Genomic DNA, 27,889 nt, shown 5'->3' with positions numbered 1-27,889 from the left:
TATGGAGACAGAAAAGCCATACAGAAGGTTCAGGCCTTTATTCATAACTTCAGAATTAAGGAGTCCAGTCTTGAAAAAGCGAAAATGTTCCATTCAAACGCTTACTCAATTTCCTTATGTAGTGGTATCAAGTTTTTAAACTAGCTTAGTTCTGGCATACTTCGTATGATCTTCTTAATAGAAGTAGGGTCTTACTATTTCATTCTCAAAACACTTCAAAACCCAAGCCAACTTTCTTTTTTTAAGGATGTGGAAGGCATTCCTCATTCAGATCTGATTCATGGTTTTATAAAGCATGAAGCTCATTTTTACTGCTTCATGATCTCTATGCTGGATTCTAATATTCTTTGTGATGGTATGTGTTCAATGATAGAAACTTATAGAGAAAATTCCTTCCTTCTCAATTTGCACACCAAAATTTTAAAAGCAAAATCCTTGCAATGACAGGAAGACATTTTTTGACAGAAGCAGCTACTGGCACAGGCAAAAGTAACAAAGGTACAAATTGTTATTTAACTTTTACAAAAGCAGTCCATGTTTGCTACGAATCCACAAATAATTCAAACATATTTTCTTCTGCAATAAAAATTAGGACAACCCTAAATTTATTAACTTTTAAAGATGTCAATAGCCCTGGCTGGGTAGCTCAGCTGATTAGAGCATTGCCCCAATACACCAAGGTTGCCAGTTCAATCCCCAGATGGGGCATATATGAGAACAACAAATAGATGTTTCTCTCTCTCCCTTCCTCTCCCTAAAACCAACAAATAAAGTGTTTAAAAAAAAAAATTTAAAGATGTTAATAGAAAAAATTAACTTTCCTTCTTAATGTCCAGTGATAAACTGAACCCCAACTTCCCTACCTGAAGGGCATAAACTGATCTAAAGTGGATCAAAGTGCATAACAAGTTTATATTAAAAATTATTCTTTATGTGCTTTTTTACTAAAGCCATCAATATAAAGAAAGTAAAAGCTTGTTTTATGCATGCTGATTTAGGTAACCTCCAAGGAATCCCAATTTTTAAGCTTTTAAATCCAGCACTAATGTTATGTGAAAATAATCGTCTAAGAAAACAGCATACCAATAAAACCCTATAATGTAAAATGGCCTAAATATCAGTAATAATAATATTCTCCATAACTTTTATTATCTAAACTTTAAAAGCCATCAATCTTCTTCACTGCTTTGAGTGAGCAATCAAAATAGTCATATTTATTCAGGTTTAACACTAAACTTCTCCTGATATGGAGGCACAGAGGAAATAGAAAAGGCTATTTTGTTCAGCATCCCGAGCCTACAGATGTGGAAACCATCTACAACGCGATCTCATTATGGCATCATGGGGTCACCTTCTTCACCAGTAGCATCCTGAGAAATGTGAAGGTCTTCGAGCATCTCAGCCAGACTAATCCGAGGCGCTCCTTCATCATCTGTGTCACTTTCCACAGGAATGGTGGCATCTAAGAAAAAAATACAAGGAGGATTTCAAATAAATACAAATAGGGAAATACACAAATACCTGCCCCCACCATCATTACTATTATTGAACCATTTTATATCCACAGCTCTTGTATCACATCTAGAGCAGGCATTTAAACATGCATTGAATGACTGAACTGCATAGATACATGAATAAATATCCACTAGTGTCGGGGTCAACAACTTGAGTGACCATGAGAGGATGCAAATTATATCAAATGTGGCATAGCAAACATTTTAATAAGTTTTACTATTCTAGAAGTGTTTGTTTTAATAAATTATTAGAGTAGCTTTTAAAAATATAAAATAAAAGTCACTTATGGAATCGAAGTTTAAGATACTAGAATATTCATTGTGGGGGAATGCAACTTAAAACACTCAAACACCAACCTCTGTAAATGTTTACATTTTTTCTAATTGCCTCATCTTCTTCAAGATCTTCAAGGAAATCTTGGTATTGCCTATAGAAGAATAAAGAAACATTTAAATATTTCATCTTTACCAAAAAAGTATGAAGTTATCTATTCTTCATTTTCAGCACTGTATAAGATAAATATGTTACAAGTATTAAAATCTTTAAAATAGTATGATTGTCAAGTATGCATGTTAAACAAGTTTTTTAAATTTTTTTTCAAAATTACATGATTAAAAAAGTACACAACTGAACATAAAGTGGTGTTAATTTAAATATAATACAATGAGAAGGCGCCTTCCCACTTTATCTTACCCAAGAAATTATTATGATCAAGTTGAAATACATACACTTTTAAGACTATAGATGAAAGTCTAGTGTACTTACATCTAATTTAACAGTACATATTTAATGCATACTTATTTTAAATTATATTACTAGATGTTTTAGAAATATTGCTATTTCGCACTTACATTTAATGACACAGTTTTATTTGAACTCTCCACTTTATTAGACATCAGTGTTTTTACCAGCATTAAGGCACTTTGTAAGTCATCCAGTACACTTTTCTAGAACACATTATCTCCATGTTTCCTTAAGTTGTTGGAAAAACAGTATATTTGATATCAATGAGCTATTTTCTTTTTATCCCAAGTCATAAGTATTCATTTGCTATTTGTGATAGACACAAGGTAATTACTTAATTATTATATTTTGACTTGTCAAATAAATTGCTTTCAATAACACTACAATTATCAAGTCAAAAACCAGGAACTAATAACTAAATCTGTGTTAAATGTCATTATAGCCTGTTATACTAATTCTATCAACACACTGGTAAAAACACAAAATTAATACCAAGTGCAAGGATAAACTGTGATGACTATTTCTTTATAATATAAAAACCATATAAGGTGTAAAGAAAAGTGGGACCTTTCATCATCTGTGTCCATGTTTTCTCTATCTCTTGCAAGCTCTTTCAGTTTCCAATTTCTACGACGCTGACGTTTGCTACGGTCATAGCTCTTCTTGATTAATACCTACAAGTAACAAATATTTGCAAAGTTACAAAAACTGGGACTAGGTTACACAGCCTCCAAATCCAATAAAGACAGAGTAAAAGGTTATGGGAATGCCAGGAAGTCACCAAACTGATGATAGTGATTATACCTTACAGGAGAGAAGTAGGGAGGGATCAAGAGGCAGTGTCAAGAGAACATTTAATATTTTTTGCCATGTACTTATTATTTTATGAGGATGCATTCAGTCATTATCTGTATAATTGTTAAAATTTACTAACTGAAATTTTTCAGTGATTTAAAATTGTTTTTTCTTTATTCCCAAAACTTCAGGTTTCTGGTGTGTTTCCTCCATCATTCATTTTTTAGCTACCATTCATATCATAGACACTTTTTCTCCCTTTTAGGCCCACTAATAAGCACTTATAGAACTATATAGATCTTTCACAACTGTATGTCCAAGAACAGTTTTAAAAAATTACATAATGAATAAATAATTTTACACAAAATAAAATCTTGAAAGGCCAACATGATCTCCTACTATGGCCTATTTAGAAAAATCTACTTAACCTTACGCCTGAGCTGTGCTCTATTTCCTAATTTATTAACTAACAAAAGCACAACTGGGTGGTGAGGACAGAAGTCCTTCTTATACCATGACTTTATTTTTGCCCCTAGCTAAAGAGATTAATGTTTATTTTAATAAGATTAAGGAAGCAGGAGATAGGGTCATTCACATTCACTACTGCTCGTAACTCTCATAAATTCATGTTAGAATTTAACAGGGTTTTTTTCCAAAAATCATATTCTTTCCCTAAAACTTGCTATTATTTTTTTGGCATTTTCACTGCAATTATATTCAAACTGGAAAAAGAATTAAACTCTAAATGCCTTCTTAACTGAACAATGCATGAAATAAGCTGAGCCAAAAGGATGAACCTGAATAAACTCTAAAGGTCATCAACTTCAGCTGCGAATTTATTTTCTTCTCTATACATAGTATCAAGCATTTTGATAGAATATGAAAATCTGATTATAAAAGCAATAAAAAAAACTCTTTAAATTAAATTTTTTTTTTTAATGTGAACTTGTGCATCTTATCCCTAAGTTCCACCAATACTCTTTAACACAGCAAAAAAGGGAAAAATCTAAAGCCTTACCACATCTGGGACTCTATCTGAGTTCATTTTGTTGACATGCTCATCATTTACGTTACAGTTTGCCAAATCAAATCTGAAATGAAAATAATAAAACACTTAATGGCAAAAAAATTCTCCCTCTCCGTGTAACTTTTTATTTTATGATCACCTGAAAGTTTCTCCCGAGATCAAACATTTAATATGTGTTTCTATTTCAAAAGTTCTGCAGTTTACAGTGAACACGTTTCTACAGATCACAGTAAAGGTAACAATGCACTCTATCTCTGAGTTCCACATATCCAGTATTGTCCACCTTACCTTATATTTGTAAAGAAGCAAAACAGACTTATGTATCAATGTAAAAGATTCAATTAGATGGTTCCATTTAGTTTAAAATAAAACATAACAAACAAAACTCCTCATTCTCTAGTAAAAGGAACTAAAACCCTAAGAGCAAAAATAATGTTTAAGGCCTGATGATCAGCTCTGCATCAGAATGGACTGTCCTACGCCTGTAGAGCCCTTAGATATGTGGCTGCCATTTTTTTAAAGTGAAATATCTGAGCAGCAGCATATGCTTAGTAAAAAACTACCCACTCCCTCAAAAAGCTGTATGTATGATCTAATCATACAACTTCAGAGTTCAGTTACACAAAATCTTGGAACAAATGATGTTTCAAGATGACTGCCAAAATGGAGTTAAGTGTGGGTTTCTGTCCAATCCAGTTTATTTACTTATTAATAGTAAAATGAGCTATAACACTCCTGGGAATACTTTTTGAAATAAACAACTTTAGTAGTTTAGATAGCTTTGCTGGCTCCAGAAGAATATTTACAATTCTAATTGACAGTTTAAAATACTATAAAATACAAACCCCAACACCAGGTCTCCAGGATTCAGAAGATGTCCCAAATGAGTGCGACAAAAATACTGCTTATCTGTATTCATTTCAGATGTTTTCTGTACCCAGACTTCCCCAAGGGTATGCTTAACAGGAAAGAAAATGGAACTCAAAAATGCATTTCATAGAAAACTTAAATACAATGTTGATTTTGGTTTTCTAATTTTCATTTTAAAAACAGGGATTATTTTATTTTTTAGATCTTTGAAACACTGTCAAAATTAATAAAATGCTTAAGTATTAGTATGAAAAAATTCACATGAAATTCATAAAATAAATATTTGTTAAGATTTTTGTCAAGGCTTTTATAAAACTTTATTAATGTCACCTAAAAACATTCATAGAATTTTCATAAGAAATGTTTCCACAGAGATGTGGGCCAATATAGACTAAACCAAGAGAGCAAGTGAAAAAGTAGGAAAATCTTAAATCCAATCCTAAGCAACCCCTTGTGTTTTACACATAAACAAAAGTCAATCACTCACCTGTAGATCAACACAAGCAAGTGGCATTTGAAATTAAAAACACAATACCATTATATTAGCACCCCCAAAAATGAAATACTTAGGTATAAATCTAACTAAATATATGTATAAGATCTTTATGAGAATAACTACAAAACTCTGATGAGCAAAATTTTTTTAAAAAACTAAGTAAATGGCAGGAAATTCAATGTTGGGGGCTAGGAAGACTCTGATGGGGGATATTAATAACAGAGAAGGCTATGCATGTATACAGTCAGGGTGTATATTGGAAATTTCTTACCTCCTCTTAATTTGCTAAAACTGCTCTACAAAAGTCACTTAAACAAATTTTTTTTTTTAAGACAGAGAAACTATTCTGTAATAGTTCCCACTGGCTAAATTTGGGGCAATCTGAGGGAAAGAAGAAAGGAAAGGAGAGGGAAGGGGCGAGGAAGGAAGAAAGAGAGGGAGGGAGGGAGGGAGGTCAGGCCAGCAGGGTAGTTAAGAAGGGGGAAAAAAATGATAATGTTACAACAGAGAGATCTGGCTATCAGTGAACTAGCCAAACATTGCTTGTCTCTTGATTTATCATAGAAAATACACAGCATCACCATCAAAATGTTCTGGCCAAAATAATTATTATAAATTTAAGCAAGCCTTTAGATCCACTGTTCAGTTTAATGGAACTACAACTGATTAAGCAGCAAGTAAATGACATCATGAGGAAACAATAAAAGATCCACAAGACAAATGTCCTAGCTGCCTTAAAATGTTGATATGAAAAAAAAAGGGAGGGAGGCTATTATTAAATAAAAGATTTAAGAATAAAAGATTCAATGTATGATCCCCAAAAGGATATTAGTTTGAATAATCCACAAGATATTTTGGGACAATGAAAGAAATTTAAATATAAACGACAATGTTTATCTGTATGATAATACTTTGATTATGTAGAAAATGTTCCCATGTTTTAGAGATGTGAATTGAAGTATTTAATATTTAATGATAATAAAGCTTATATTTGATTAAAATATTTGAAAATTTTTAAAAAGTCAAAAAAGATTAACTTATCATTTGGTCCTCTTATACAAAAGTAAAGCAAGAAAATGCTTTTCCATAATAACAAACATTTTTTTAAATGTTCTCACATTAAACAAAAAAATAAACTTATCAGATAGTGTAAGTCTGATAAATTTCACCACAACGACTGATGTTAAAGGCAAACAACATACAAACATGGAATGTATTTTTAACCTAGTGTGGTGCTAGCTTTATTTAGAAACACATTTTAGAATTACTGGGATCAAAATAGTAAGTTGGGGGAGGAAAAATAGGTGTGCAGGATGGAACTCACCTTTTTTGATATCATTCCAGCACCTGCTTTGCGTTTTAGATCTCGAACTATGCTACATTCCATCACAATAAACTCCTCTAGCTGTTTGGGATGGCATAAACTATTGAAAGGGTGACTCCAGAAAGTATTCCCATCAACATCCGCAACTAAGAATAAGCAGAGACCATTAAAGAACAAGAAAAATGAAGTACATTAAAAGTCAACAAATGTTACATAAAACTAGGAAGAATTCAGTATATATAATACAAACCAGGAAACATCAGTTCAACAGAAACCACAGTGGCAGTTCACTCCCTAAAGTCATCACTTATTCCTATAAATCAGTCCAAACTTCTCACAACCCAAGGGAAATATCAGGTGTCAAACATATCTTAAGTAGTTACTATCATCAGAACACCACAGAGCTAAGTGACTTGAATATAAGGTCAGAGCCAATCAGTTGTACAGTTTTCATGTGCTAGCATTTTATTTGGAAATATTGTCAGTCATCTTAAGTACTTAGATTATGGAAAATAAAGTTTTACCCGACAGATGTTCATCCCAATACTGTACAAAAAACCTTTGACTGATGAATTCTAATCTCATTGACAAAGATAATAAATGACTTTCTGGAAAACAACAAAATAAACTCAGTGTTTTAGTAACAGTAAAATTGTATTACAGGAAATAGAAAGTGAAAAAGATTAAAAAGTAAGAGATGCAAACAAGTATACTAAGGAGATACCTATCAATATGGGATATTCTTTAAAAAATAGTTTTTATTAAGAGACTATTAAAAATTATGTATAGTAATGATTAAATTAGGTAAAATTCATATTTAAACTAAATGTTCTACTGGACTACAAAACGTTAAATGTTCCAAACTTTAAAATATTTGCTATACACTAAAATTTGGCAATGAACTTTATAAATAGTCACAAAAGTACACTGAGGTAAATAAGTCAATTTCAGTAAAAATAAATGGCATAAAACTAGTAAATTTCTAAAAGTTCACAGGATTATTTCAATTGAAAAATACAAGGCTGGCCCTGGCCAAGTGACTCTGTTGGTTGGAGTGTCATCCATATACCAAAAGGTGGCGGGTTTGATCCCTGGTCAGGGAGAGTATAGTAAGCAACTAATCAATGTTTTTCTCTCTCTCTTCTTTCCTCTCTCTAAAATCAATAAATATATCATCAGGTAAGGATTAAAAAAAAAGAAAAAATACAAGGGTAACTTATCAAAAACTTTATAGTGTTTGTAAAAATAATAAAAGTTTTAACTAGTTTTTCGTAACAATATTATTGAAAATGTTTAATAAAATTAACAACATAAATGATTACTGCTTGCCAGACAAAACTGTCAAGGCAAATAAGTTCTAAAACTTACCTTGCAGGGTATTTGGATCTATTAGATGGATGGCGCTGGTTACACGAATACACACACAGATCTGGTTCATATTTCCCAGGCTTTGTGCCAGTTTTGGAGACAGACAAACAACATTATCCTAGGCATAAAGACTAACATTTAGAGTGAAGCCAATACTAAGTAACAGTCTTCAAGAAACACTCAACACTGAAACCCAATCCAAGTGCATTTGCGCAAACCAAAACATTATATTTTTAATTTTATGTATCAACAAAGTATCTAAACAAAGGAATCTTTAGAAAAAAAGAAAATAAGCTATACTTTAAGATGGTGATTATCTGTCTTGGTAAAATTGCTTTAATTTTTTTTTCAGATCCTGTTCACCAAACTATGTTAATAGTGTACATTCTGAGCAAAATATTAAACATCAGAGTGATGTTCTAAATCTACTTGTGACTTTTCTTCATCTACTTGTGATTTCCTTCTATTTCCATAAGAAATAAATTTCAGGGGAGCCACGTTTCTCTTTCATGGCTACATGTAGCAATGTGTAATCAAATATTTAATGCCCCAAAGAGCACACTTCTATGTGTACACTGGGAAAAAAACACCAGCAATGGGGTTATCTGTTTTTAAACTGTATTAAAATATAAAAGAATCTGGATTATATTTTAAACTGTATCTGTTCAAAATCACAGGCTCCTCCACTGAAAGGACATTCTGCGCATCACTAATAGCACCTAGTCCAGTCCTTTCTTTTTAACTTAAGTCTCCAAAGATTAATGAAAATACTCCTTTACATTGTGTATGCATCCAGTGACTTGTATGAATCAAAGCACTTAATAATTAAGGCCTTAAACATGCCCTTATACCTAAATTTATATTTCTCAGGCTCTGCAGCAATAAAATGTTCAGTTTTAAACCAAGGATTTGCAAAATATGTCCCTCGGGCTAAATTTGGTCCACAGCCCATTTTTTATAAATAAAGTTTTGTTGGAATTCATCCTCAGCCATTCATTTATCTATTACTTATAGCTACTTTGTACAATAGCAACAGAGCTGAGTAGCTGCAGAGGAAAATATATGGCCTAAAAGTTGAAAATATCTGGACCTTTACAGAAAAACTTTGCTGACCCTATTTTAAGCCATCAGTTCATCCCTTGGTAACATACTCTTCATAAATTAGTGGTAACTTTAAAGTTTATGAGTCACTGACCTAGGTACAAATCCTGGCTTCATCATTTTCTAGTAATGTACCTTTGGTCCAGTCATCTAACCTCCCCAAGCTTCAATTTTCTCATCTTCAAAATGATAGTATAATGTATCCCAGTTATCATGAGACGTAAAGAGGTGAAATGCACTCAAGTACAGCGGTACCTCAGTACTCATCGTTAATTTGTTCCAGAACTCGTGACGAGTGCCGAAACCGACGAATACTGAACAATGAAGCATTTTCTCTTGCAGGGCAGCATCGGGACTCATACAAGTTCTAGCAAGTACAAGGTGTCCCAAGCAAGCACCCAGTGCTGAAACATATTTTTCGTCAAAATGTGACAATTACAGGGTTTAATGAGTTCTGAAGCCAACAAGTATCGAGGTATAACTCCACTTAGATATTAAGTTATATAGAATGCTCATAATTATGACATTTATCATTATTAGTGATTTAAATATCAATATATCCTTAACATGCAGCCTTCAATACAGTAAATCCTCAATAACTACCTGTTGAAATTTTAATCTACTTATGTTTTTGAAGCAGTGTGTTTACTGTAGCACAATTAAATAAAATGATAACCTACATTTTACGTGTTATTCAGATTATGTTTTATAATCACAAAAATGATTCTACGGCCTCATTTCCACAATACTGTTTATTTTCATCATGCCAAAATACAGTTTGAAAATATTCCAGAGTGGTTCACTGACATTTATTTTATTATCACTTCCTGTACTCAACGTTTCATAGAACTGTCATGAGTTCACTAGGATCACAAATTTTAAGGAATGAGGGCATTAAAAAACTGAAACAGGCCTTTTAATTAGTACACCAAAATAAAGGGTATGCCAATCTTAATTTTAAGCGTAATTACTTTTAACACCTTTTTTAACATAGCTGAGTGTGTTAGAAATCATTTAAGAAGGAAGTTATTCTAAATTTTTAATCAACCCCAGAAGGAAACCAGGAACTAATAATTACATATAAACCAAGTAATTACTTGCACTCTCTTATAGACAGAGATTAATTAAGAAAAAGTACCTTGCATATTGGAACAATTTCCACAGAAAACGTGCTTTTATAATTGTATGTGTTACTGTGGATATCCTGAGAGATCAGTCTCTGTGAGGCTTTGTATCTATTAAGAGAAAAAGTTAATAGTAATAAAAAGACAAATGCCTTATTTGTACAGTCTCAGAACATCAATGTTCACCAAATCAAATTATCACTGTCAAAGGCCTGAAACAACTTCCTGACGTCTGCTACAGTGAAGCCTAATTTCATCCAAACTTTCACCATATGAATATTTCCAACTTTACTAAAAATCTCCAAAACATGCCCTTGCCTCAGCTAATCTAACCTATATACCACATGCATTAAAAGCGACGCTAATACCCATAAGTTTTTGTTCACACTCATCTTGTTTTTCAGTATAAACTCTACCTTTGAAATTTTCAGATTGTAATAGCTGAACTCCTTCCTCCCCCAGGAAGCTTTTCCCCAAAGTCCTCTACCCCTGCCTTTCTTTTCTCTTATTTAAAAACATTCAATCAATGGTTTGGTACTGCAATGCTTATTATCATGGGGTGAGGCCTATATCCCCAAAGTGATTTTACATACTTAGGCTAATACTTCCCTTAAAATGACTAAATCAAATAAATGTGCATTAATTGTGTGAGTATTTCTACTACAATTTTAAATATTTTAGCCTAAGAGAGGTTGTCATGGTCTGAAGAATGCATGTAAATTATACCCACTCCAGCTCCTTGGACCTAAGCACATTTAGGTTCAAAACATACCTACAGGGGACTGTACACTGAAGAAATTCTACCATCTTCTGAGCATGCTGCTTTGAAGAATAATAGAAATCCAGTCCATCTTTTAAAGAAAAAAGCCACATTAGAATAAGTCTGCAAAATAAAATCTTCCTCTACTAACATGACTACATAACAAATTAAATGTGTATTAAAAAATCAAGTTATCAGAAAATATATTCACAACAATTAGGGATATCATATAACTTAAGACTTATTTAACAAAATCAAATGCTAACAAAAGAATAAAATTCGTAAATTTAATTTCAAACATAGTAATATTCAAGGTCAACAGGAGGGGAGAAAAACACTAAAAACAAAATAGAAAAATATTTTATGTAATAAATGAAACAATCTACCAAGAAGACAACAGAAATGCACCTAACAACAGCATTGAGATGCAGGTAAAAGAACTATTAAAAAGAAATTAATACCCCTGGCTTGTGTGGCTCAGTGGATTGAGTACCACCTTACAAACCTAAGGATCACCTGTTCAATTCCCAGTCAGCGAACATGCCTGGGTTGTAAGCCAGGTCCCCAGTTGGGAGTGTATGAGAGGCAACCAATGGATGTATCTTCCACACATTTATGTTTCTCTCCTCTTTCTCCCTCCCTTCCCCACTCTCTAAAAGTAAATAAACAAAATCTTTTTTTTTTTTTTTAAATTAACAAATGTTAACACGTGCACAATCATTGTGGGGACTAGTTAGTATAAGACTATCAAAGCCAAAATGACCAAACTGACCAAAAATAGGAAGGATTCATAAAATTAAATCCATACAAAGATTTAATACCTATAAAGATTAACTTAATTGAAATTACAGGACATGGTCCCAAGAAAAAACACATAAATTTTTAAAAATTCACAGAACATTGGTAAAATAATTATGTACTAAGATTTTTTTAAAAAACTTCAATAAACTCAAAATGGTAGAAATTACTACAGACAACATCATCTGATCATACTGCAGTAGTATGCAAAATCAGCAACAAAGGGATAAGTAAAAGCAAAACTACCTGCTAAGAAATATTTTAGAAATATTTTTCTAAACAACTCAGATAATCAGGAAACTAAAATAACCTAGAATGGCTAAAACGATTTTAAGGATAAACAAAGTTATCAGGAACATTACACTTCCCAATTTCAAAACTCAGTAACTTAAAGGAATCAAGACAGTGTGGTACTGGCCTAAGGATGGATATACAGATCTATAGAACAGACTCAAGAATCCAGAAATAAACCATTACATTTACAGTCAACAGATCTTTGACAGAGGATCCAAGGCAATTCATTTGGGAGAGAATGGTCTTTTTCCTGGGAAAGCAGGATATCCACATGAAAAAGATGAATTTAGACCCTTTTCTCACACCATGCACAAAAAGTAACTCGAAAGGGTTATTAACTTAAAGCCTAAATATAAGAGCCAAAACTATAAAACATTTGAAAGAAATATAGAAGAAAATCTTGATTAGACAAGAGTTCTTAAACATGACACCAAAAGCACAAGATAAAAGAAAAATAAATTGGCAAATTGGACTTCAAAATTTTAAACTTTTGCAATTCAAAAGATACCATTAAGTACAGGCATCCCATTTCTTGATTTCAAAATATATTACAAAGCTACAGAAGTCCAACAGAATGGTATCAACACAGTCCTATAGACAGACGGAACAGAACAGATGACCTAAAAATCAATCCATACATATATAGTGAACTGATTTTAAACAAGGGAACCAAGAATACATGGTGGGGAAAGGACAGTCTTTTCAAAAAATAATATTGGGAAAAGTGGATATCCATATGCAAGAGAGTGAAATCGTCGCTGTCTTATACCATATACAGAGATCAACAACTCACATTGAGACCTGAAATTATAACTCCTAGAACAAAACAAAGGGGAAAAGCTTTATGACATTGGTCTTGGCAATGATTTCATAGATATGACACCAAAAGCACAGGCAGCCAAAACAAAAATAAACAACTGAGACTACATCGATCTAAAAAGCTTCTGAACAGCAAAGGAAATAATCAACACAGTGAAAGAAACCTACAAAATAAGAGAAAATAATTGCAAACGATATATCTAAAAGGAGCTAATCTCCAAAACATATTAGGAACTCCTACTGCTCAATAGCAAAAAAACTAATAACCCCATTGCAACATGGGCAGAGAAACTGTATAGACATTTCTCTGAAAATATGAAATGGCCCACAAGTATCTGAAAAATGTTCACTGTCACTAATCGGGGAAATGCAAATCAAAAACCACGATAAGACATTTAAAAAAACACAATGAGAAATAGAACTATCACTGTTAACAGAAAATTGTTTACCTAGAAAATCAAAAGTATCAACTGTAAACTATTAGTGATATTATGAAATTTCAGAAAGATCAGTTAGAAAACATAATGAAAAAGTTGCCATCCACAATAACAAATAGTACAGAATAGCTCAAAACAACAACAATGAACATTCAAAATCTTTATGAGAAAAACTATAAAATGTCACTAAAGTATAAGAAAGGAATAAACGTAGTTAAGCATCACACATGGTTCTTAGAGCTTCACACATTATTTAATCCTCACAATACTCCTATGAGGTAGGTGCTATTATCATCCTATTTTATTGATAGTAAAACTGAGGCTTAAAGAAGTCAAATAACTTGCCTAAGGTCACACAGCAAAAAATCTGATGGGACAGAGATCCAAATCACCAAAATATGGTTCTAGAATCCATGCCTTTACTATCAATCAACTTTTGCAAAAAAATTTAGTAAGGAAGCACATATTATAAAGTATAATTTATATACTGTGGTAGAAGCAGTGAGACAAAATTAACCAGAAGTGAGCCATGTATATAAAGGAATTTAGCATGTAAGAGTAGGGAGATATTTCAAATCAGTGGGGAAAAGATAGACTGTTTGGTAGTAGGTGTTAAGATATGCAAGTTAACCTTCTGGGAAAAACTCCTACATAAAGATCCAAAAGTAAAATACAAACTATCATTTCCTTTTAAAAAAGAAATAATCTTGGAAGTATAGAAAATGTTTTCTTTGTAAGACACAAAAGTCGTAAGTCGTAGCCATATACCTAAAGAAGGAAAATTAAAATAACAAAAGACATGTGACATTGCAAAAAATATCTGCTCTCTCAGGCTCATATTCAAACACAAGCTCTCAAATGCATGCTCCCTCTCTATATACACACACACACACACACACACACACACAAAGTAATGATACTGATATCCCGAATAACAGACAAAATAAATGAGGAAAAATAGATACATGAAGAACAGACTACTCACATTAGAGATAAACAGAAATGGCTAATACACAAATGCAAATGTAACCTTCATTAGTAATTTAAAAAATGCAAATTAAAACAAGATGCCATTATTTTCTCCCTTAAAACAACAAAAATTAGAAAGGTTAATACAATCTTGTGTTGGCAACTGTTTGAGAAAAATGGAAATTCTTAAGTGATGGGACTGTAAACTGACACTATTTTGGAAGACAATCTAACAGTACATATAAAATTTAGTATTAGCATACTCATCTAGCAATTTCAACTCCTGAACTTAATTCCAAGAAAAAACACTAAATATGTACAAACACAAGGATATTTATTTCAACACTGCTGCAGCAAAAACATGGAACATCTTATAAGCCAACTAGTAGGAAATAATTAGACACTTGATTAATAAACACACAGAGTGCTTAAAAATAATGACATAGAATCATATGCAGTGAGATGAAAAGGTTAACAAATACATAACGTAACATGTTAAGTCACAGAATATTACAGAATGATCCCACCCGAGGGAAACCAATTTTATCACAATGTGCATAGAGAGCACAGATACTATCTTGTTTTAAGGGGCTACCTCTAGGAATAACAAGTGGGTAAAAGGGACATAGTCATCCTTTATTCACATACACTTACAAATTTAAACTTTTATGATTATGATTTTTAAAAGTTACAAATACACAAACAAAACATCCATTTAAATCAAACCAAGAACCACTGGGGGGGGGGGGACATTAACTCCTCTGGATAAAAAAAAGGGGAGGAAGGGGCTAAACTTATAACATTTTTGGTTTTGAAAGTAACTGCAGAAGTTATGTCCCAAAATGTATCCATGTCTTTTGCTACAAAAAAACTTCTGTGTGAGGATAATTCTGCTATGGTGATGAACAACAGAAAGTGTTTAGCTTCCTTAGCCAGAATATTTGGCTCTCCTTATTCCCAAGAGTTACTCAAAACAAGCTGCCCAGAACAAAAGTGTCCTTTCTCCTCGTGGCTAGCCATGAACAGCCAAGCAGCAAAGTTTTGTCTCACTGCTTCTATCACAGTGTATTAAATTATACTTTACAATATGTGCCCCCCCATTTTTTTTTGTAAAACTTGATTGTTAGTAAAAGCATTTCTAAAACCAGATTCACTAAACTGTGTTTCAGCGATTTAGACTACTAGCCTTATATTTACTAATAATACACTAGGGTCAGACACAAAGCTTAAAAGATTTTCTTCAGGAGACATAACTGATATTCATTTTTTCTCTCCATTTATAGACCAAGACCACACTTCTAAGCACTTTTCTCAAGACATAAAAGATCAGTGATTAACAGATTCTGACATCATTTCAAATGCTTTTATGTTTTAACTCACCATGAATCTCTTTGATACGAAGAGTATTCTGATACATTCCATATTTCAGAATTAACTGTTCCAGATAGTAGAAAGTTTTTTTGTGCAAAGTCTAAACATAAATGCAATATCAGATTAATAGATGAAATGCAAAAAAAAAAAAAAAAAAGTCTACCTATAGATATAACACACTGGTTTTTAAAACTAAAATAATATTTTATGATGATCTACAATGTGATAAATGGTCTATTTCTAAAGGTGAACACTCCAGAGACCTAGACTATCCCTGTTGCGTGAAGGATTTGAAAAAAGGGGACAATAAAAAGGGTTTTTTTATTAACTATTTATAACTGACAAACATAAAAGACAAGCTGGAGGATTTGCTCATCCTCTTTCATTACCTTCTGCCTGACTTGGACCACAGACTTCCAGAAATCCTTAGCTTCTACTCTATGGCAATCTCCACACATCTGGGGCTGGACAACGTAATCCACCACGAACACTTGCTGAAGGATAGCACCATTCATCACCTGATTAAAAAAAAAAAATCACAGTCCTTCATTTTTTCCTTTCTGTTTAATAACAAGCATTTTTCCTAAAAAGACACTTCAATATTTAACTCAAAATATTTTTTCCATGAATGCTTTGAGAATATCAACAACAAATCAGTTAAATTTAAAGTCACAAGTTATACTATTTCAAGAGAGATACATATAGGTTTAAATCGTAAGATTTACTATATTAACATTACAAATTTACATTAAAGTGGTTGTGAGGATTTTTCTGGCAGAACTTTTATTTCTACATATATACATTTGTGTATGTGTGTATATAAAATCCTTAGAAGAAAATAAGACAAAAAACTCTCAAAAATAAAAACATTCCTAATTTGTTTTTAAACATAGTCAAACATCTGGAATCACCTCAGAAGCTTTTTAAATGTATATATATATTCCTGTGTTGCCCATCCAGTTGAATCCACTTGACTCAGTTACTGTGAGTCATGATAACCAGCCAAATTTGAGAAGCACTGCCATAGCTCATGTTTTTACTTCAATTTTTTTCTAATAAAGTAACTCTGAAAAGATTATCTTAGCCCCCTAAACATATGCAACGGCTGCTATTTTTAAAGACCTGGTCATCTGTGCAGACGACCCAAATTAAAACAGCTAAAATTAAGAGTGTTAATGTCCTTTTAAGCTGTTCAAGTAATAAAATAACTTACCAATAGCCCCTTCATTTTCACTATTTACAGTTTAACCATGCTGATAAAAGTATGCACAACTTACCTCTTTCTGAATAGTTAGTTTAACTTTAAGTCTCTTAGAATGGGGTTCAGTCCAAATAAAGCCTGCATCTACAAGCCGGACCTTCCGAAAAACACAAACAGAAAAAGACATGAGCTCCCATATGACGAGAAAAATATGAAAGAACAATTCATTAATAAATAAATGCCAAAAGATGTTTAAGGAATCTGTGATTAGTATCACTCACTACCCAACATAACCAGTAAAAAAAAAAAAAAGAGAAAAAGTTATCATGAAAGGTATGGCAACAAAAACAGCAAATAAAAGGACAATCTGATGACTACATTAATACAACAGATGTATTTCAAGTAAAAATGAAATACTACTTGTATAGGAAAAAAATAAACCCTTTTCCCTAAAATAGTATTCTGTGTTTTGAATGGACATCATACTTTAGATAAGAAAGCAAGACGTTGTAAACTCATGATCTACTAGAAATCTCACGAACAGAAGTTTCTACTTGGATTATCTCTCTATATTAACTATGTGGCTTTAAAATAAAAATAAGAAGCTTTCATTAAAGAGAGCATAGCATGCACTGAATACTAAATTCCTAACAGTAAGTCTCTGCAAAATAAGCAGGATCAGCAGAGGCCAAGAACAGTTTGCTATATATGAGAAGCTGAAAATAGCCGAATATTGCTAAAATGGGTGTTTTGAGGAAGGAGGTCAGAGAACAAGAATGGAGGTTGTTTCAATAATTTGGGCAGGAGCTGTAGATGAGCTGAACTAAGAGGTGCTAAAAATAACAGGAGCAAAAAGATCGAAGAGGTATTTAAGATATAGTCTATAGGATTTAATAACCAGATATGGAAGGCAGAAATGATTTTATTTGTTTTGCCAAAAAGTCTGTTTATTTTTTTCAATAAAATAAAAAAACACATTTTTCATTTTCACCAATAACTTTACTTATTTGGATATTCTGAGTATGTCGCCTATCTCCCAAATGGTATAACATTGATTGTTCTCAATTAATGTCTTGATTTGATTGCTATCAACTTCAACTGGTCTGCCCAGCCATGGGGCATCATCCAGCAAGAAATCTCTAGCATGAAATATCACAAATCACTTTTGACAATTCGATCAGTCACAGCACCTTCTCCACACACTATACAAATCCTTTTTTGCGTTTCAGTTGCATTTTTACCTTTCTTGAAATAATAAAGCATATTATGCCAAAAATGTTGCATATTTTCATCCATCTTCAATATTAAAATGGCTACACAAAAACTGACCAATTTTGATGTTTTTTAAAAAATGCACACTGTTATGACAGCTGTCATAATATAATCTAACAAAAATGTTCTGAACGAAATTAAAGATAACTAAGCACTACTCTAGTGATCTTATGGAAAAAAATCAAACAAACAACCCAATAGAATGACGCTCAAGTACCCAGCTTGGGCATCTAAATAACACTATTTTTCTGACACAAAGAAGGGATTTAATAGGGAGAAGATGCTGCATTTGGTTTCAGACATTTGTGTTTAAGAGGATTTATCTATGAGGTATCCAAGTGAAGATGTCGTCGTCGGCAGCCGTCCGTCTCGAGAGACGATGGTGTAGCTTCTTAAGAGTCTATCTGCACCGCTGAGAATGGCTGTGCAGTCCGACTCGGGAGTGACACGGTATCTGTCTCCTCCCGTGTTGAATCGACATCTTGCGATGACGCTGGAGTGTCCTCTCCAGTGAAGCTGAAGCTACAGAGCCTGGGCAGGGTGATATGGAGGGTCTGCTGTTGCCCATGCAGCAGACCCCCCCTCTCTTCGCAGCTGAAGGGTCCAAGGGAAAGACGGAGTCAATACAGCTTGGCTTCAGGTGCGCCGCAGGAGTTGCTGGTGTTGACTACAACGTCAAACCGCCTTAGGGACTCCGGCTCCGGATTTTCTGTCGGGGTTTACTCCCTTAGCCTTTCCCCTGAAGAGGTATGCCGCAAGGCAGCGGAGGTTTTTTTTTTTTTGGAGTCAGAGTTTTCCTTCTCTGATGTGCCCTGACTGGAAGATCGAACCAGCGACACTTAGCTTGCAGGCCGACGCTCAATCCACTGAGCCAAACCAGCCAGGGAAGTGTACAGTAGCTAATAACACATGTATTTAGCCTGGAGCTCTATGGAGAAATTTGAGCTCCAGATAACAGTTTTGGAAGACAACAGTGGGCAGGTGATAATTCAATCAAGCCCTGTCTGGTGAGAGCTAGACTAGTCAGTGTAGCTGCACTCCAGAGTAAAACTCTCATACAACTGGCTCACCACTAAAGCAAACCCTCGTAGTCAACAAGCCACAGCACACACAGAGGGTGACAGGCAGCCTTTATACCCTCAGTCTCTACCTGCAGGTTTAAGAGAAAGCCCCATGGGCATTAGACTGCTTGTTCCTTGGCCTCCAACCTCCATCTGTGAGAACCATTTCCCAACAGTCTCACCAAAACATCTGTCCTCAAGACAACCAGAACTAACCAACTTCCCAAATACCTCAGTCACTCCTCACCTCCCACACTCCAAACTCCATGTTTCCACATACTCCTTATTCTGTCCCATCTAACACTCTGAACCTCAACATTCATTGACAACAAAACCTCCTCAATCTCTTCATTGAACATTCCCTTCACCTTCTAGATCTCTTGATTATGTACTGTCCAGAAAAAGTCCAACCATTGTTAATACAACAAGAATGGTTTGCACAACAGTGATGTAACCTGGCAGCCAAGGAGAGTGGACTGGAATGTGTATGTGTGAACCATGATGACTCCACTGCACTAGACGGTGGGGGCCGTAGACACACATTGAGTGAGCGTGTGTACTGTGTGGCCGTCTCATTCAAAATGACTGAGCGAGTGGAGCCATGAATCTGCATCAAATTTTGCATTAAGGTTGAATGTTCCTCCACGGAAACTATTCGGATAATTCAGAAGGCTGCAGCTATGGGCAACTGGTGACTGGCAGCTTCATCACAACAATGCACCCACTCGAGCATCACATCTCGTGTAGAGTTTTTCCAGCAAAACATCAAATCACCCAGGTGACTCAGCCCCCCTACAGCCCAGATTTGGTGTGCCTGCAACTTCTGGCTTTTCCCAAAACTAAAATCACCTTTGAAAGGGAAGAGATTTCAGACTGTCAATAAGATTCAGGGAAATATGACAGGGCAGTTGATGGTGACTGGGAGAGCTGTGTGAGGTCCCAAGGTGCCTGCTTTGAAGGGGCCTGAGGCGTTATTGTCCTATGTACAATGTTTCTTGTATCTTCTTCAAAAAATGTCTCCATTTTTCACATTACGTGGCTGGATACCTCCTGGATAGACCACATGCATTGTTCCTCTGCAGCTAATTAAAGTAATGACTGATATTTTTCTCACTTTCCTCTGTTACTGAACTAGGAGCCAGACAGGTATCCTCAATCTTAAATTGCTTATTCCAAACCATTCTCCCTGCCTCCTCCCAGCCGGGTTTGAATCTGAAGTCTTGGGACTATGTTACCACCTCTTTCTTTGCTAGTCACCTGTTAATCCTTGGGTCAACTGCTTTCATTTCTCAAGGATTTTCAGATCTTGGCTCAGTCACTCTCTTCAATAATATTAATACTTGCTGATTTCAATATCCTCATAAATAACCCCCCAAATACTGTGGTCTCTCCATTCTTTTTGAGTTTCTCTCCCCCAAAGATCTTGTCCTGCTTCCTACTCATAACTAACTGCATCTCCCACCCCCACCCCCACCCCAATCTCAATTCCAAACCTCCAACTGACTACCATCTCCTACATTTCCAGCTCACTCTCCAGTTTCTGAAGACCAAAAACCCTTCAATCTACTGAAACCTAGAAAGCGTTCATCCTACCACCTTTTCATTATCCCTCCTCGCCCCCTCCCCCACCTCTCATCTACTCACTTCCATCCTATCCCAGCTTAATTTCAAGATCATCACTCATTCCGATGCATACACTCAATTGTCTTGGTCTCTCTCTCACTTTACCTTAGTCACCTGGCTAAATCATAACGTTGGTTAAATTCAATGCTCTGCTGCTCCATGCCTTACCTATGCAGATGATGGGGCTACAGAAATAAATACACACCACACTATTCTTTAAGTTTATAACAGTAACTCTCAGCCTTGCCCAGCAACCATCCATCATTCTGATATTTTCCCACTTTCCCAGAGATCTATTTCATACCTTTCCCTCTCCTCACACACCTAATAGATTTTCCCTCAATAACTACTGCCCATGCATCTGTCTCCACAATTTTAAAAAAGAATCAGAAGAGATTTTCCAGAAGCTTCCATATGCCAACATCTTCTCTTCTGTTATCACTGATGAACTGTCCATGATCCTATCAAGACCAACCTCTAGAATACCCCAACAGAGAGCTCTTTGTTCTACTCTGTGAAATATTCTAGGCTCCCAAGATAGGCTGGCAAAGAGTAAGTACCAAATATTTGTTGAATGAACAAACAAAAGTATTCTTCCACTGGTATCCTATGTCATATCACTTTCCTACTTCTTTGGCTCAGTGGATTGAGCGTCAGCCTGCGAGCTAAGTGTCGCTGGTTCGATCTTCCAGTCAGGGCACATCAGAGAAGGAAAACTCCAAAAAACCTCCGCTGCCTTGCGGTACACCTCTTCAGGGGAAAGGCTAAGGGAGTAAACCCCGACAGAAAATCCGGAGCCGGAGTCCCTAAGGCGGTTTGACGTTGTAGTCAACACCGGCAACTCCTGCAGCGCACCTGAAGCCAAGCTGTATTGACTCCGTCTTTCCCTTGGACCCTTCAGCTGCGAAGAGAGGGGGGGTCTGCTGCATGGGCAACAGCAGACCCTCCATATCATCCTGCCCAGGCTCTGTAGCTTCAGCTTCACTGGAGAGGACACTCCAGCGTCATCGCAAGATGTCGATTCAACACGGGAGGAGACAGATACCCTATCACTCCCGAGTCGGACTGCACAGCCATTCTCGGCGGTGCAGATAGACTCTTAAGAAGTTACACCATCGTCTCTCGAGACGGACGGCTGCCGATACGATACTTCTTGAGGACAACTCCCAGACAATTATTCTATATCTTTGCACATTTTTTCCTCTGTACTCTATCATTCCACAACAGCTTACAAATATATTGTAAGATCTGCCATCTTAAGAACTGTGTCCTTTCCTTGACCAGTGTGGCTTAATTGGTTGGAGCGTCATCCCATAAACTGGTCAGAGCATATACCTAGGCTGTGAGTTCAGTCTCCAGTTGGGGTGCATATGAGACGCAACCAATTGATGTTACACTCTCATGTGGATGTTTCTCTCCCTCTCTTTCCTTCCCTTCCACTCTCTCTAAAAATCAATAAGCATGTCTATGGAGAAAGATTTTTTTAAAAGAAATGTGTTTTTGTTTTTTTTTATTGTTGACACTATTTAGATGTCCCCCATTTCCACACTCCTTGCCCCCATCCACCCAACCCTGCCCTAGCCATCACATTGGGCTCACCAGACATTTGACAAAAGCCTGAAATATGACAGCAAAAAGACAAGTTAGTTATACAAAAAAACTAACCCCAGGAAAAAAACAGACAGACGTCTAAATCAGGAAATAGAAATGTTAGAAAAAACCTATTAACATAGTCTCAGAAATATTCAAGTATAGAATGCATCAAGACTCTAAAACTTAAAGGTATTACTGCTAGGGGGAAATATCAATACAAAGATACAAAGAAAAAGTTAAGAAAACTGCCAGGAACACAAGAAAAGAGACAAAACAATACACAATAAAGAATTAGAACAACAGAAAAAAGACAAACTTTAGCAGAAGTTTTAAACAAATATTTTCCCAAACTTATTGCATGTAAGCGGTTCTTGATAAATAATGAATGACAATCTTGATTCTATATTAAATCTTTTAGACTTGATTTTCATTTCCATAAAAAAGAATATATGTAACTTTAAAAAAGAAATAGCATTTTTAGTAGAGTGCTTACCAACAATAACATTTAAGTTACTTTTGAAAAACCTACTTACACAAGGATTTACCAAAAATGAGATTAAAAAGATATTCCTACAAAAAATAATTTTAGCTATTTGACCTACCTTACTCAGAGGGGCTTTAATTTTTTTCAAACACAGAGCAAGAAGTTCCCTGGATTCTAATGCACATTGTATCCAAGTTCCTGGTGGCTGGAAATATCTGAGAGAGAAGGTAATATACTGAAACCCAACATCTCTCAAGGAAAAACAAAAATTTCCATCTACATATGCAGATATAACACTGATTATTAGCCAGATATAACCCATGGTTAATCTGAAGCACTTAACCCAAATATACTTTAATAGTTCTAAAAAACTTTCCATTAGACCAGAGGCTTTACTTAAAAAGGTAAAATTCTGGGTATTTGCAAAAGCCAATCTAATAACATAACCGATTAAAGAGGTCTTAGCACTGCAAGCACCAATGAGAATTCCAGTGTGGATGACAAAATGATCAAAGGTTCGAGTCTATGCGCTGAAAAACAGGTAAAAATTATCTTAAAATGGCATTAAAATGATTTATAATGTACATCTATATGCTTGAGAACTTATTTCTCACACACAAAAAAGATAAATTAGTACCTCATATATGTACCAAATAGTTCAGACTATTCATCTATTTCAATTCCCTTTCCAAATTTTAATGAAAAAACTCGAGTTTTAAAATCTTACATAAAATCTGACTAAATTAAAATTGAAATTCTTTATGCATGTTTGAAGTTTTTTAGCCCAGCCCACCCAGAACTTAGAACAATGCCTCACACACAGTAAGTGCACAATAAAAGCTTGTCAAATACATAGTCCTTCTAAATGTGTTATGTGAATACTTGCTCTTTTTGGCATACTTTTAGATTCATTCAAAAATACTATACAAGTTGCTTTGTTATAAGCATGCTTTTCAAGTTAGAAAGGCCTTCATATATCATCTACTGAAGACGCATCGGTCTGATGAGGAAATTAAGGTTTAAAGAGGTTAATTAGTCAAGAGTTAGAAAAAGCTAATTTGTGAGAAATCCAAGACAAACTAGGTATCCTGATTCTTTGTCCCGTGTTTTACTCCGCCATGCTTTTAAGAATAGCAAATATTTATAATAGTGTAAGCCTCATACTTGCAAAGCTTGCAAACTGTAAACCCCCTGAAACAGGACAAACTTTCACGTGTTTACATATACAAGTATGTACATGTAGTATTTTTCTAGGGGGGATACACTTTCAAATTCTCAAAGGGATTCATAAACCCTCCCCCCAAAAAGTTAAGAACAACTATAATCCTAACCCATTTGGGAAATCACGGGCATATAATTTTATATGCACAGTTCCATTGGGCAGTTTTGTGTTACTCAATGGCCTACTAGGTAGATATAAGCGGTTTATGGCAGTAACTAAAGTTAATAAATAAGGAATATAAACATTGATTTTTAGAAGGTCTTCTGCCTTCAAATCCAGTCTTTATGTCAGACCATTTCAGATATGATTTACTGAGCCTTTTCTTCCCCATGAACTATTGTCATGTTAGTTATGTGGGAACATTCACAGATGTAATTTTTAAAACACATTGCTAAATAACTTAAAACCTAAGGTGTTTTAAAAATCATACACAGCTTCTATTGACTGAGGGGAAAAAACTTCCATGGTAATAACAGTAATACGTCCTTAATAAACTCCAACTTGTTACTATTAACTGTATACAGGTATCCCCTGCATAAAACAGTACTTCTATAACACGGTTTCGCTCTAACACGGTTAGAGAATTAGGGAAACCCCCGTACAACATGGTACTTCTATAACACAGTTTCACTCTAATACTGTTAAGAGAATTGGGGAAAACTCCCATATAACAAGAAATTCGGGAAATCATCGTACAATACTGAACATGATAAAAGCTTTTAAGAGCAAATGATAACTCATTTAGAATTTTTCATTCAAGCATGTACATCGTATCAGATTTGCCTGTAGAATTTTAAAATTAATCAGAATTTTAAACCCATTTTGTTCATGGAGTATTAATTACACTTTAAAACTTTAATTGTGCTTTTCTTTTTGCTACATTACATATACATATATTAAAAATTTTCAGGTAATATCCAACTTTTTTAAAGAAATGGTAATTATGTTTTTATTTTTGTGAATTAATTTGTAGCCCTGAACTATGCCTGGCAGAAGTTTAAAATATACCTCTTAAAAGACATTTCATCTCGCTGGAACAAAAACTACAGATTTTGAACTGGCTCAAAAAGTGTGAAAAAGTATCATATGTCACAAAAACCTTGGATTTATATGAACCAACAATCCAGACTACAGTATTTCCTCACTTATCATGGGTATTACATTCTAGACCCCTCCACAATAGGTGAAAATCCGTGAAGTGGGAATCTTACATTTATTTAGTATTTATATATATTTTAAGGCTTTATAAACCCTTCCCACACACTTACAAACCGTTCCCAGTCCCTTAACCTTTGTCACTCCCTTATTAACCTTTTCCACGCTTTTATAAACACTACTTATGTTCTTAAAACATATTCTCCACTCTTAAACCTACGTAACTTTAACAATATGCGTATACAATATTGCAAAATCCTGCGATATAGCAAAAAATCCGCGATAAATAATTAAATATAATATTTTTTTAAATCCCGCCATACAGTGAGGCCGTGATAAGTGAACCGCGATATAGAAAGGAACTACTGTATACAGAAAAATGAACATAAAGTTAGAACTTCTATTGCTGCTGGAACCTAACCCCCTTTTTTGTACTAGTTCTTTGTTCCATGTAACACCGATTTGCATAGCACGGCATTTGTGAGGAACCTAACAACCATGTTATATGGGGTACCTGTACATCAAACCTATTAATCTCTTAACTGAAAAAGAATACATTCAAATACCTTTATGCTATCTTTACCAGAATAGCAGCACAAACTAAAAAGTACATTACAACATTTCAAATTCTAAAATCTTTGGCAACACCAATATAAATCAAATTAAATCTCAATTACATGCACTTTATTCATGTACCTTGGTAATGTTAGCATACCCAATATATAAATCTCAACTATAAGTAGGATGAATGGTACCACACCATACCTTTGGCATTGTTTGCAGAAAGATACAGAGACCTGTTTCGGAATGCCTTGGCTGATGTCCACTTTACTTCGCAAACAGGCCACGCAAATATTGGCAGGATTTGGACTAATTGGGACACCACATTCGCAGCACAAGCTTAAATAAATAAAGCATAAAATTTACAAATCAGATTTCATAAATGCATTGGTTAAGTTTTAAAACTATCAAACAAACAAAGTCCTTCACATTAGGGCTATACTATCCCTGCCCTTAAAGCAGCAAGCAAGAAAAAGAGCAATTTTCAAAGAGGCAGTAGGTAAAGAACCCTGAAATACTGAGAGTAAAAAACACACAAAAAAAGCCAAAATTCCAAAAATTCAAAATATGGCTGATGTCCAAAGGGTCTAGAGTGTCTAAATTATTTCTAACAGTAATCACGCAACATTATAGGCCAAAGGCGATTTTTTTAAAGCCTCAGTATAGCACAAGGACTGCCAAAATGTAAACTTACCTAGAGCAGGAAATTTATTTAAAGGATGGAAAGAGTATCATGCCTAGTGATTCGGTATAACTGATGGGAGTGTCATGATCCTAGGGGTACTGGGGCAGAAAATGTTTGAGAATCACTGATGTCCGAAAGTAATGTTCTATGATCTGTGACGTCCAATATGGCAGCTATCAGGCACACGTGGCTACTGAGCACTTGAAATGTGGCCAGCACAATTCAAGAACTGAATGTTTAATTTTACTTCATCTTAAGTACTTTAAATTGCCACATGTGGCTAACGGCTATGGTATTGGACAATGCCAATCTAGAAGAATATATGGTGAGTATATTCTCTTAAAGGTACTATTTGGGTTAACAAACTTTCTAAGTAAAAATGAATTCTATTTTCTCAGGAAATACCGCTTTTCATTTATTTCTTCACTTAAAACAAAGAATTCCCCCTGAAAAACAAAAGCGTTTCCCAAAGTTGGTATGTTTCAGTCTCTCTTTAACGTCTTTACATTTAAAGGGGATGGGAGAAAGACTCGACTCACATGTGTCCAGGGGTGCGGTCGGTGGATTCTGTCATATACTCCATTGGTGCTGTATGCTCTGATTTTAAAAAGAAAGAGAATATCGTGGGATTTGTCACTTGCCTAGTCACTTCTTTATACAAATCTTCCTTCTGTTTCTCTGAATAAGGCAGCTAAGCCTCGTAATGCAGCAAGAAAAACCAATTCCATTTCGTAACTCTGAATGAAGTAATTTCTTTAATACTAAAACGAAGCGAATTCCGGAGTCTCCCATCCGCAAGACCCTCTTGGGCCACTAAACTCGGCCGCTGACTCGGGTGTAACCAGAGCGCCAACCCCTATAGGCCTCGGACTCGAGCTGCAGGAGTCCCCGGACGGTGTCACCTCGCCCGCAGGCCCCCACCCGGACCCCGCATCCCGCCTGTGAGATCTCACAGGGACTCCGAACCCGGGGCGCGCACGTGGCCAGACGCCGGCCCGAGCCCAGGGATTCCGCCCCACTCTCTCCTCAGGGACCCCCCGCGCGACAGCAGCCCGGGTCACGGCTCCCAGAACCTACTTAGTTCTTCTGGGAAGGTCCCAGACTTGTCGGAAAAAAGCAACAGAAATTACCTCCGCCTCCCACTCCAATGGCCACTAGAGCCGGAAAAGTATGGTGAAGCTCTCGCGAGAGAAGAGATACAAGTCTCGCGGGCCGAGAAT

At 35.1% G+C, this 27,889-nt stretch overlaps 1 protein-coding gene across 1 annotated transcript; it reads right to left on the bottom strand.

Moving 5' to 3' along the window:
- Positions 1-23: 23 nt before the first annotated feature.
- NMD3 (NMD3 ribosome export adaptor) lies at positions 24-27,779 on the bottom strand. The gene is made up of 16 exons (XM_090273446.1): positions 27,747-27,779; positions 27,209-27,266; positions 26,189-26,323; positions 23,165-23,261; positions 17,090-17,170; positions 16,202-16,330; positions 15,822-15,912; positions 11,137-11,215; positions 10,379-10,475; positions 8,140-8,257; positions 6,772-6,917; positions 4,927-5,039; positions 4,073-4,145; positions 2,827-2,933; positions 1,872-1,942; positions 24-1,462 (listed from the first exon to the last, which is right to left on the bottom strand). Exons 2-16 carry the CDS (start codon positions 27,250-27,252, stop codon positions 1,332-1,334), a joined length of 1,512 nt encoding a protein of 503 aa, XP_090129572.1. The 5' UTR covers positions 27,253-27,266; positions 27,747-27,779; the 3' UTR covers positions 24-1,331.
- Positions 27,780-27,889: the final 110 nt, after the last annotated feature.

This window comes from Furipterus horrens, unplaced genomic scaffold (assembly GCF_987537825.1).
Source record: "Furipterus horrens unplaced genomic scaffold, mFurHor1.1.pri manual_scaffold_1, whole genome shotgun sequence".
In the NCBI taxonomy this organism is placed as follows: Eukaryota; Metazoa; Chordata; class Mammalia; order Chiroptera; family Furipteridae; genus Furipterus; species Furipterus horrens.
Note: the sequence above shows the minus strand (reverse complement) of the source record. Positions and strands in the feature narration are given on the sequence as shown.